This window comes from Salvelinus alpinus, chromosome 4, assembly GCF_045679555.1.
Source record: "Salvelinus alpinus chromosome 4, SLU_Salpinus.1, whole genome shotgun sequence".
Lineage (NCBI taxonomy): Eukaryota > Metazoa > Chordata > Actinopteri > Salmoniformes > Salmonidae > Salvelinus > Salvelinus alpinus.
In genome coordinates, this window is record NC_092089.1 from 33,192,558 (window position 1) to 33,205,281 (window position 12,724).

Sequence of the window (12,724 nt, forward strand, 5' to 3'; positions counted from 1 at the left end):
TTGCTGCAAGAGGGACTGGTGCACTTCACAAAATAGACGGCATCATGAAGAAGGAAAATGATGTGGATATATTGAAGTAACATCTCAAGACATCAGTCAGGAAGTTAAAGCTTGGTCGCAAATGGGTCTTGCAAATGGACAATGACACCAAGCATACTTCCAAAGTTGTGGCAAAATGGCTTAAGGACAACAAAGTCAAGGTATTGGAGTGGCCATCACAAAGCCGACCTCAATCCCATCGAAAATTTGTGAACTGAAAAAGCGTGTGCGAGCAAGGCGGCCTACAAACGTTTGACCCAAGTTAAACAATTTAAAGGCAATGCTACCAAATACTAATTGAGTGTATGTTAGCTTCTGACCCACTGGGAATGTGATGAAAGAAATTAAAGCTGAAATAAATCATTCACTCTACTATTATTCTGACATGTCACATTCTTAAAATAAAGTGGTGATCCTAACTGACCTAATACAGGGATGTTATACTAGGATTAAATGTCAGGAATTGTGAAAAACTGAGTTTAAATGTATTTGGCTAAGGTGTATGTAAACTTCCGACTTCAACTGTATATGCAGTATTACATGTCAAAAACAAAATATTTGTACATGGGTATGACTGGGTTGAAATGTAGACTAGATTCATTTTCAATTTTCTTGGACCATGTAAGTTACTTTATCATTCCAAGTAAAGCACATGAACACTTTTTATGAAAGGTTTGACAAGACAGTATAATAACTGATTATTTATTACAGGGACAAATTATATTCAACTTTTGTTTCTTTCAGGATTGTGAATCAATACTTAAAACCTAATGATTGGTTAATGCACACAATCATGTCGGTCATTATCACATTCAAAGGCATTAAGAAAACATATAGAAAACATCTCAGCAAAACAAGCAAATAAGTGCAATATAGAGTGTTCATCTTTAACATTAGTGCAAATTCTAACTGAAACTGGCAGGCCGACTTGATTGTTCTTCACAAGGCATAACTAACTGTAATGGGATTATTTTTACCATCAATGGTCATACCTAGATGTCTAATGAATGATAATATAGACTTAGGTCATACAGTGTATAATAATGGTTTAAAAGGCAGTTGATAGAGATGTGTAATCATGGAATAAAAGGCTATGGAATAGGAGTGAATGATAGATGGAAGTCTAAAGAGAATCCGTATTGACAGGTTTCTTAGTTGGAATATGGCAGTGGCCACCAACCCTGCTGACCTACATGGTGTACAACACTTAAATGATTCAGCTAATCAAGGTGATTCGTTGACTAGCTAAATCATGTGTCTTACTGCTGGGCTGGAACAAAAGCCTGTACATCGTATAGCTCTCCAGGACCAGGGTTGGTGACTGCTGGCAGATGGTGAAGTCTGTCCTTTAGCGCCCCCTCTGGCAGATGGTGAAGTCTGTTCTTTAGCGCACCCTCTGGCAGATGTAGAAGCTGTACTGGTCACATGATGCGGAGCTCCAGCTTCTCTCAGGAGGTTCCTTTCCTGTCAGTAACCCACAATCCCCTTGTCTGTTGGATCCTGACCAGTAACTACCAATGAGAGGAAAGGGAACAGCTCAGTACTGTCCATACTAAAACATTTCAATTGTTTTAATTTCTGGAAAACAAAGTTTGTTTGTCGTCTTGAAGTACAATAAACATCATCATCGGTTGTCTCACCTCTGTCCCAGTGCAGTGTTGTTGACCCAAACCCAGTTCCTGGTTCTCTGTCTCAGGCCGATCCAGTACATCAGGTTTCCCTTCTTCGTTAGAAAGGTCTAGGAGAATTATTTGTTTTTACACCGTTTTATTGGACTATTAGTAACCTTAGTCAATCCAAATTTTATGTGTGATTGTCATACAATCACTGTTGCTTTGCTATCATCATTGCATGGTCACTGATATACAAAGAAGAGAAACAAGAGGTAGAGAGGAGTAACAATTGTAGTAGAACCACCTGCACTGGTTTGTTTGTTATGATGGCCAGATCTGCCCCTCTCTTCTTACACTCGTCCCTGCTCTCGTCCCAGTTCATTCTGTCTCTGGAGAGGAAGTAGCAGGAGCTCTCAAAGTGCAGCCAGCCTTCATCACACATGTGGCAGGCAGGGACTGGAGGAAAGGAGGAAATTACTCTTCAAGTACAACATGTAGTTCAATTAATACATGTAGGTTCAATAATTATTATTAGCATGGTATGAAGTCAAAGAGAAAACATTGTAGTGGTACAATACATCTCAAAGCATTAGATCGATACATTGACAAAATGTAGAGTGATATAGTTTAATGGTTACATTAGACTAACACACTACAGTGGTGGACTCACCCTGGCTCTGTTGTTGGAAGTATTGTGCTTGGCATGTCTGCAGGCTGCACACCTCAGTGGACTGGAACCTCTCCTCTTTAGCCTCAATCCCTTTTTCAGTTCCATGACAGTCCTGAGGCTGGGATGGAACTAGAGAATAATGAAGAAAAAAAGAGAATGGAATCCTATTACACATTTGTTTAGTTCTTTCTTGCATAGAAGGCTATCTAAACCAACATGCTAGATATTCTATCAAAATACAAATGAGTCTTGCCTGTTTCTAAATCACTATTCTAGAATAGAATGTCTATGATACTCACATTTGACACAGAGGATGATGATGACGAGCAGTAGAACCAGACAGATGACAGACAGTAGTAAACACACTGCACGGTACAGACCAACGTTCCCCAGGACCTGCAGGTCTAGACAAGGAAAGAATAGTCTTAAGGGCCATCCACACCAAAGACGATAACTATAATGCTGACAATAACATTATACACTGAGTGTACAAAACATTAGGAACACCTTCCTAATATTGATTTTGACCCCCCTTTTCCCCTTAGAACAGCCTGAATTTGTCGAGACGTGGACTCTACTAGGTGTTGAAAGCGTTCCACTGGGATGCTGGCCCATGTTGACTCCAACGCTTCCCACAGTTGTGTCAAGTTGGCTGGATGTCCTTTGGGTGCTGGACCATTCTTGACACACACAGGAAACGGTTGAGTGTAAAAAATCCAGCAGCGTTGCAGTTCTAGACACACTCAAACCAGGGCCCCTGGCACCTACTACCATACCCCGTTCAAAGGCACTTAAATATTTTGTCTTGCCCATTCACCCTCTGAATGGCACAATCCATGTCTCAATTGTCTCAAGGCTTAAAAGCTGACAGACATTTTTCACTGTTTCGCTGTGTTTTAGTCATCAATCTAGCAAGAGGTCAATATTTTATTAATGTAGTAGTGTTTCCCTCCCTAGAAAGCCATGACCTTTGGCTTTCACCTGGAATTGTTTATTTATGTCTGAGAAAATAACACTTCTCAACCCATATGATCTAATACACAATACAAGTATAATACAAATATGATAATATGATTTATTTATTTTTTGTGAATGAATAAGCCTTTTTATACTTTATAATATTTCCATATATAGTTATAATCTGCTTTAGGAACATCTACCCAAAATATTTCACCTTCTTTATTAGGTGAATGTGTGAATTTGGGCCATTTAAACAGCTTGCATCCCTCCTATAGACAAGGGGAGAAGGGCCATGTAAAGGGCTCGATTTTGTCATTCTGAACACATGCAATGTATCTGCCTCCGACATAAAATGTTTGACTTCCTCACAAACTTACTTATTTATTTATTTTAAGTTTAAGGAAGTGTGTAGGTCGCAATCTTTATTGTAGAGCTATGAAAGTTATGTATTTAGATCCGCCTGCTCAAGACAAATTCAGCAATTGCTTTGCCATGTCTGTGCCATGAAGCAGTCAAGACGGATAACTGTTTTTCTAAGGACGGCCCCTTTGACCTAACGTTGCAGTGAAGTGATATAAATGGATGTAATGATGCAGCCAACCACCAGAGGGAGGCAAATACAAGTTTATTCGACAAAGGATGTTGACATAATCCTAGGAATCTCTAGATGGCTGTCTTTGACTTATAAAATGGTGGGAAATCAATAAAATAAGTAATGTAAACATTCATATTTTTTAAGTAATTCTAGTGCCCGATTTGGAAAGAGCAGGTGTTCCTTAATGTTTTGTACACTGTGTATAAAAATGAATATAACATTTCAATAACTGCTAAAAAGCCTTGAGTTTTGAATGCCTGTTTCATTCTGAAATAATAATAATCTAGCCTAGGCCTGATTAGGCAACCAATTTGATCAGTAATGGGTCTTTTCTCAACAGTTTACAAGGTTCCGAAAGGCACATTAGCAGGACAGTCAGAGTGTGTATTTTGTCAGGATGTATTGGCATTAACATATACAGTACCAGTCAAAAGTTTGGACACACCTATTTATTCAAGGGTTTTTCTGTATTTTTTTACTATTTTCTACATTGTAGAATAATAGTGAAGACATCAAAACGATGAAATAACACATCATGCAGTAACCAAAAAAGTAATCAAAAAAGTAGCTACCCTTTGCCTTGATGACAGCTTTGCACATTCTTAGCATTCTCTCAACCAGCTTCATGAGGAATGCTTTTCCAACAGTCTTGAAGGAGATCCCACATATGCTGAGCACTTGTTGGGTGCTGTTCCTTCACTCTGCGGTCCAACTAATCCCAAACCATCTCAATTGGGTTGAGGCCGGGTGATTGTGGAGGTCAGGTCATCTGATGCAACACTCCATCACTCTCATTGGTCAAATAGCCCTTACACAGCCTGGAGGTGTGTTTTGGGTCATTGTCCTGTTGAAAAAATAAATGATAGTCCCACTAAGCGCAAACCAGATTGGATGGCGTATCGCTGCAGAATGCTGTGGAGCCATGCTGGTTAAGTGTGCCTTGAATTATAAATAAATCACAGACAGTGTCACCAGCAATACACCGCCACACCATAAGACTTCACAGTGGGAACCACACATGCGGAGATCATCAGTTCACCTACTCTGCATCTCACAAAGACACAGCGGTTGGAACCAAAAATCTCAAATTTGGACTCCAAAAGGACTCCAAAGGACAGATTTCCATCGGTCTAATGTCCATTGCTCATGTTTCTTGGCCCAAGCAAGTCTCTTCTTCTAATTGGTGTCCTTTAGTAGTGGTTTCCTTGCAGCAATTCGACAATGAAGGCCTGATTCATGCAGTCTCCTCTGAACAGTTGATGTTGTGATGTGTCTGTTGAACTCTGTGAAGCATTTATTTGGGCTGCAATCTGAGGTGCAATTCACTCTAATGAACTTATTCTCTGCAGCAGAGGTAACTCTGGGTCTTCCTTTCCTGTGGCGGTCCTCATGAGAGCCAACTCCATTATAGGGCTTGATGGTTTTTGCGACAGCACTTGAAGAAACTTTCAAAGCTCTTGAAGTAATGATGGACTGTAATTCTTCTTTGCTTATTTGAGCTGTTCTTGCCATGATATGGACTTGGTCTTTTACCAAATAGGGCTATCTTCTGTATACCAGCCTTACCTAGTCACAACACAACTGATTGGTTAAAACGCATTCAGAAGGAAAGAAATTCCACAAATTCACTTTTAACAAGGCACACCTGTTAATTGAAATGCGTTCCAGGTGACTACTTCATGAAGTTGGCTGAGAGAATGCCAAGAGTGTGCAAAGCTGTCATCAAGGCAAAGGGTGGCTACTTTGAAGAATCTCAAATATATTTAGATTTTTTTTAACCCTTTTTTGGTTACTACATGATTCCATGTGTTATTTCATAGTTGATGTCTTCACTATTATTCTACAATGTAGAAAATTGTAAAAATAAAGAAAAACCCTTGAATGAGTAGGTGTGTCCAAACTTTTGACTGGTACTGTACCATCGGAAAATATGGCCTTATACTGATATGCGCTGTTTGTCATGTATCATCCTTCTCCCAAGTCGTTCTATATCAGCTATGGTGAAAAAAATACTCAATTATCATACTTGAGTAAAAATAATGATACCTTAATAGAAAATGACTAAACTAAAAGTGAAAGTCACCCAGTAAAATACTACTTGAGTAAAAGTCTAAAAGTATTTGGTTTTAAATATACTTAAGTATCAAAAGTAAATGGAATTGCTAAAATATACTTAAGTATCAAAAGTAAAAGTATTAATAATTTCTAATCCCTTATATTATGCAAATCAGACGGCACCATTTTTTTAAATTTACGGATAGCCAGAGGCACACATTCATTTACAAATGAAGCGTTTGTGTTTAGGTAGTCCGCCAGATCAGAGGCAGTAGGGATGACCAGGGATGTTCCCTTGATAAGTGCCTGAATTTGACCATTTTCCTGTCAAAATGTAACGAGTACTTTTGAGTGTCAGGGAAAATGTATGAAGTAAAAAAGTACATTATTTTCTTTAGGCAAGTTTACCGTGCCCTCCTCTCTGAGCAGCCTCACCCAGCTAGAACCAAGAGCGCCTTTTTGATTGGTTGTTAGGGACTGGGTAAACATCGCTCTGAAAGTGACCCCAAACGATAGATAGATCTCGTTATCCACAAATTTTGTAGTTATAGTTGTAATGTGAACGCTCCTGTTCACTTGAATTAGAACGATTTCAATTGTTTGATGTTATAGTTCGTTATAGGTATCGTTCTTGGACGGCCCTGGCTTTGTTATATGGCCGGCACCATCAGACATTGTATAAGCAATCACTACGAGCAACAAATGAAATCCTGTTTACCTTTCTCTTGCTGTTCCTTCACTTCAACCGATAACTTTGTGTTTGCCTCATCTGGTAATTTGGCATTCCCTCCACTTCCTACAATACGGCAAAATGTTATATACATTACTGTCGTTCCTGACCAACAGACTGCGACTGTAAAGTACTATGAAGGCTAAATGCACTGTGGCTTTAAAAAAAACTCCCTCTCCGTCTCTATAGCGACTTGCCCTTTTTAGATTTATAATTCATTCCTGTAATACAATACAGGAATAAATAATACTCAGTCTGTCACAAAATCATTTGGCTGCTGCTGCTACTTTCTGTCTCTCTATCTCTGCTGTGTGTAGAGACAGCGTTCTGAATAACTGTGTGGAGAGATATCAAGTCCTTGGAGAGATATCACGTCCTTGGAGAGATATCAAGTCCTTGGAGAGATATCACGTCCTTGGAGAGATATCAAGTCCTTGGAGAGATATCAAGTCCTTGGAGAGATATCACGTCCTTGGAGAGATATCAAGTCCTTGGAGAGATATCAAGTTCTTGGAGAGATGTCCATTCAGCCTGGCTGTGTTTTTCAACAATAGATTGGGCCTCTGCTTGGAGGTCTGCTATTATCATGTCTCAGCCTTGATTGTGAGACAGACAAACAGGTCCTTTCTCTCCAGATGGGTTTCGTTATGTTACAAGCTAGATAATATTATCCCCTAAAACTAGACATTTTCACCACTTTATTTCATGTTTCCATGTCAGAAATATAGAAATCGTGTTATATGGACATTTTGGAACATTGACCTTCTGTTTTTGTTATAACAACGTCACCTCACCTGTAACATGTGCCATATAAGGGCTGGCAATGAATGACCTCAAAAGTCTAGACATGCAGATGCAAACTGCAAGTTGCACACCACACACAACATTAATAGTAGGCTAGACCAAGGAAATGTGTCGGTAATCAAAATTCGGAACTGGGAAAACTACTTTCACTGTTGCACTGACTATTCTTCTCTCTCTCTCACACACACATACACTCATTCAGTCTTTCTCTATTCCTCTTTTTCCTCTCTTGCCTATTAAAAGTAGAAATAATGTTTATTACTTTAATAGGACATTTTTAGACCTCTATTTATTTAGGATTAGTTCAGACATATGTAATAATAATAATGTAATAATCTTATAATTATATTTGGGGTTTAGGCTGTGTGTCTGTAAATCACTTTGTGACATCTGCTTATGTAAAAATGTATTCATAAAATATATTTCATTGATTAAATTTGATGAATAATATAATAACAGTGTTGTAGCCACTTGTACCTGGTCTGTATCTGGCAGAGGGCTGGCCAGGAGTAGCTTCAGCATAAATGTCCTCAGATGGACTCTTCAGTTTGGAATAGATTGTAGATTCAGCTTCCTCGACTGATAGACATGCAGACACACAGATAGGTTATGTGGAAGCTTAGGACCAAATTAATCTTCTCAGAACACAAAACAAATTGCATATAGCCTAAGACGCTTTTTAAAAGGATTGAACCTAATACAGTAATAGAAATGAAAATATGCTGATGTATTCCGAGGAAGGTGGTGCAAATTTACCCCAGTAGCTCAAGTTTGGTGATGAAGATGTTCTCTTTCTTTACCTGAGGTCTCCAGCATTCTCTGACTCTCGTCCACTTCCACCACTCTTTCCTCCTCTCGGGGGATTTCTTGCATCTCCATGATTCTCTCGTTTTCTGTCTGGGTCTCTAACTTTCTATTTCCCTGGAAAGCCTATAAGCCTGTTCAGCAAAAACTCCAGAAAGTTACTTGTGTAGCAAGTCTCCCACACACAAACCAAATATGTCTGTTTAAATTATCTCCCTTAGTCTCTGTAGCTAGTGTCACTTGAATACAAAATAAACAATGTACTAAAGTTATCCCTCCTTTCAATTACAAGTTACACTTCCTCATTGATTTCTCTTTGGCTCACTCACTCTTTTTTATAAAAGACGTTTTGTCATTCCCACTGCCATTACTGAGTGTCAGCAATTTATTTGAATTGTGATTTATGGGACATGTGATTGACAAAATGAATCACACAGTAGATCGAAATGAAACATCTTAGAACTTCTGCAAAAGACAAAATGTCTTACATTCACAACTTTTAAAAATAGAGGATGAGATGGGGACAGTTTGTGATATGACAATACACACAGTCTTGCTTGAATAAAACGTTTTTTTTTTTATGACAAACTGCAGAACTAGCAAACCATGCATTTTGGATTTTATTTTCCACAAAAGTCCATGATATTAATTTACAACAAAAAATACTATTTGCATTAAATACAGATGGCTGGCTGAGAAAGAAAGATAGAAATAAAAGAGCTTTCCCCTTAAGACTCTTCTTTTATTGAAATCTCTTTTTCACTTCCCCCATTTCCAACTACCCCGTTACTTTTCAAATTCAGAATGCCTTACCATGGTTGAGAGCATACTGACACAGAATATGATCACCCCAAAAATACTGACAAAACTTATACAAACTCTACCCACCAAACTCTCCTCCCCACCCTCTCTCCTCCCCACAGCCATCTCCTAAATACTTAAAGAATAAGTGGTGAAACATTACAAAGAGCTCTCTCCCATCTCCATCTCCTGTCTCTCTCTCTCTCTTTCCTCCTTTTGTCCCGTCTTAGGCACCGTAGACGCTCTCGTTACTGTAGGTCATGTATAGGAACAGGTCCTCTTCATGGTGCTCCTGTGAGGGACCGGGGAGGACAGGGACAGGGAGGGAAATAAGGATTTAAAATGGCAAAAGCAGAACTGTTGATAATAACTGAAGTATGTACACTGAATAAAACATGATATTTTAATTGTAATTGTTTATAACATAGGCAAAACCCACACAACACAATCTCAATGTAATGGAGTTGTGTCACTGACCGTGAGGAAATGCCTGGCATCTGGATCTCGCGTTAGGGGGTCATGGGGGTAGGATAAAAGGTTGTGTCAGTGTGCGTGTGTGTTTACCTCATAGACAGCAGAGAGAGGAGAACTGGATGGGGGAAGGGAGTTGTTGACGAAAAAGAAGAGAGCCTCCTCAGGCCTCATTGACACACGCTGTCGGATCAGGAAGCACAGTTGACCCACTGAGAGAGAAAAATAGAGAGATGGTCAGACAGGGACTTACAGAACAAAACTAAACACATTATCTAGACTTTCATTTCAAAAGAAGAGGAAGAGTGGCACAATAGTGGAGAAAATAAGGAAGGTGGAGAGAAGGAAGAGAGGGAAGAGGATAAGAACAAGGTCATGAGTTGGAAGAGAGGAAATAATTGTGAGAAAGACAGACATCTCATCAGTTTCACCTGTGAGGTCAGAGGGCACAAGGTACTTCTTCTTGTCCAGGTCAGGAGCTCTCGACCTGGTAGCCCTCTCCACAATGATCTGGTTTAGGAGGGAACACAGTACTTGGTCAGTAATTACACACTGCACCATCATGTCCCATTCAACTGGAGCCAAGAAACTTGGCATGCAAGGCTAACATCCATGTATTGAACCCTATATGACCTTAATAACACCTTACTAGCTTCCTTTCCTTTAATCCTATGCCAGGATCACTTATCAGCTGATAAAAGGGATGGATAGGGTTTTTAGGCCCTGAAAATGAATTCACAATCATATGAGTGTGATGTCCTGTCAGATCAGTGGCCAATGGTCATAAGAGAAAGGAGTTAAGGAGAGGACGCTATCCAACACTACTGGCATTTATTCTGTTCACACTCACCGGTATCTTGTCGGGATGCTTGGCTCGCACCCTCTCACCCTCTGCCCTCCTCACCTCCAGTGGTACAGAGCGCTGGTACTGACTGTCCATCTACAGAGACATACAGGGACGGGTCAACAGTGGTTAACATTTGATAATACATCATATATGGATGCACCGTTATCATTGCAACACCACTGTATCTGTATATTGCTGTTACTCGCAGTTGTGCAAATAATAATGCAGGATAAAATATGTTAAGTGATACTCTTCAAACAACATCTATTCTTACGTGTATAGTTAATTTAAAAGTCAAATATAGCCTAACCAGCTGACTATATGTAGAGCCACTTTTTTCAATATTTTTTTTATTTCACCTTTATTTAACCAGGTAGGCTAGTTGAGAACAAGTTCTCATTTGCAACTGCGACCTGGCCAAGATAAAGCATAGCAATTCGACACATACAACAACACAGAGTTACACATGGAATAAACAAAACATAGTCAATAATACAGTAGAAAAATAAGTCTATATACAATGTGAGCAAATGAGGTGAGATAAGGGAGGTAAAGGCAAAAAACGCCATGGTGGCGAAGTAAATACAACATAGCAAGTAAAACACTGGAATGGTAGATTTGCAGTGGAAGAACGTGCAAAGTAGAAATAGAAATAACGGGGTGCAAAGGAGCAAAATAAATAAATAAATACAGTAGGGGAAGGGGTAGTTGTTTCGGCTAAATTATAGGTGGGCTATGTACATGTGCAGTAATCTGTGAGCTGCTCTGACAGCTGGTGTTTAAAGCTAGTGAGGGAGATAAGTGTCTTCAGAGATTTTTGCAGATTTTTGCAGTTCGTTCCAGTCGTTGGCAGCAGAGAACTGGAAGGAAAGACGACCAAAGGAGGAATTGGCTTTGGGGGTGACCAGTGAGATATACCTGCTGGAGCGTGTGCTACGAGTGGGTGCTGCTATGGTGACCAGTTATCAGCTGTACCTTGATATCAAGGTACCAAGACCGTGATGACATAATGGATCAGGTACACAAAAGCAAACTTGTCAAGGAGAGTCAGATAGGCTATTGTATGCTGTTTTGACAACTCAATCATTTGAAATCATGTATTGTATGTAGAGGGAACTACAATGTTTAAAGTTTTTTAATTTTTAATTTAAACTTTATAAATGTGATATGCATATATAGTCTTATATTTGCACTTGTTGGTAAACTAAATATTGAGATTAGATATGAAAATGTACAACATAGCCTACATTGCGTGAACACACTGGCTTGCTTTCTAGTGGATACATTAATTAACTATACAGCTTATTTACAAACATCGTGTTATAGCCAAGGTAACGTTAGCTAAAATGTATGATCATAATAGCTACAGGTTGAATTCTGCACAGCCCTGTTTATATCACAGCCAACTACTGTATCCTACTGTTGTGGTTTTTCAGACAATGGCAAGGTGGCCACGTCATTATTTACAGTTTTGGGCTTGGTCAGCTGAGCAGGCGAAGGTTATTAACGTCAGCTGCCTCCAGTAGCTAGTTTACGTTGCAAGCGGATGTTATGGCTAATCCTTATAGCTGAATGAAAAACGTATTCACATGACATCCAAAAGAGAGCCAATACCAGCCAACAAATCGATCAAAGCAAATTAGCTATTTCTGATATTGTGCGAGATTGAGAAATATGCTGCACGATCTCGAAGCGAAGACAATGAATATTAAACAGTCAGACACTCACCTTCTTTGGAAACACGTAATAAAAACAAATACAAGTGAAAATTCCACACCGATCTTTCCCACCGACTCTTCACGTAACCAACGCTATCATATAATGAGCACGACGAACAGTTATTTTGGATGAAATTATTTAAACGAAATATATTCTTAAATAGCTGACTGTTCTAACAAGCTAGCTACTTCTTCTTGCACCAGAAACAACAACAAATACAGTAACGCCCAATTTGAGTTATTTAGACCAATGAACGTCCTTTGCGCTGACGGACAAAGTTTTTAACCACTCGGGCAGAGTTAGGGGGCGGCCTTTATGTTTGTTTACAATGCCCTCATTGGAGTAATGGTCCCGCCCCCCGACTCGGTTTTTGCTTGAATTACGTTGTAGTCAACCAATTAAATTGTTGGAAAACTGGGCCAGGAGCTGTTTCCTCTACGTGCCAGACGTTGCATACGTGCCAGACGTTGCATACCATTTGTCCTGTAAAAAGTACGCTTTAAGTCAGGGCTGTAAACGTAGTTGTGTTCAGTCTATCTAAGTACTTTGACCAGGGTCTGCTATTGATTTTAGGCCTAAAGTCTATGGCGTAGCCAAGTTCTCCTGCTGTTCACTA

At 39.4% G+C, this 12,724-nt stretch overlaps 2 protein-coding genes across 3 annotated transcripts; both read right to left on the bottom strand.

The window, feature by feature from the left end:
• Positions 1 to 725: 725 nt before the first annotated feature.
• LOC139573320 (CD209 antigen-like protein E) lies at positions 726 to 8,577 on the bottom strand. 2 transcript variants are annotated; one of them, XM_071396636.1, is made up of 8 exons: positions 8,267 to 8,530; positions 7,944 to 8,045; positions 6,651 to 6,728; positions 2,622 to 2,726; positions 2,323 to 2,451; positions 1,957 to 2,108; positions 1,680 to 1,777; positions 726 to 1,550 (listed from the first exon to the last, which is right to left on the bottom strand). In XM_071396636.1, exons 1-8 carry the CDS (start codon positions 8,343 to 8,345, stop codon positions 1,424 to 1,426), a joined length of 870 nt encoding a protein of 289 aa, XP_071252737.1. In that variant the 5' UTR covers positions 8,346 to 8,530; the 3' UTR covers positions 726 to 1,423. The 2 variants fall into 2 exon arrangements, with proteins under 2 accessions (XP_071252737.1, XP_071252738.1); XM_071396637.1 differs by lacking the exon at positions 6,651 to 6,728 and having other exon boundaries at positions 8,267 to 8,577.
• Positions 8,578 to 8,872: 295 nt separating this feature from the next.
• On the bottom strand, positions 8,873 to 12,367 carry LOC139573321 (gamma-aminobutyric acid receptor-associated protein-like 1). Its single transcript, XM_071396638.1, has 5 exons — positions 12,118 to 12,367; positions 10,393 to 10,482; positions 9,974 to 10,052; positions 9,636 to 9,754; positions 8,873 to 9,363 (listed from the first exon to the last, which is right to left on the bottom strand). The coding sequence occupies exons 2-5, from the start codon at positions 10,480 to 10,482 to the stop codon at positions 9,298 to 9,300; spliced, it is 354 nt and encodes a 117-aa protein (XP_071252739.1). The 5' UTR covers positions 12,118 to 12,367; the 3' UTR covers positions 8,873 to 9,297.
• Between the last annotated feature and the right edge of the window lie 357 nt (positions 12,368 to 12,724).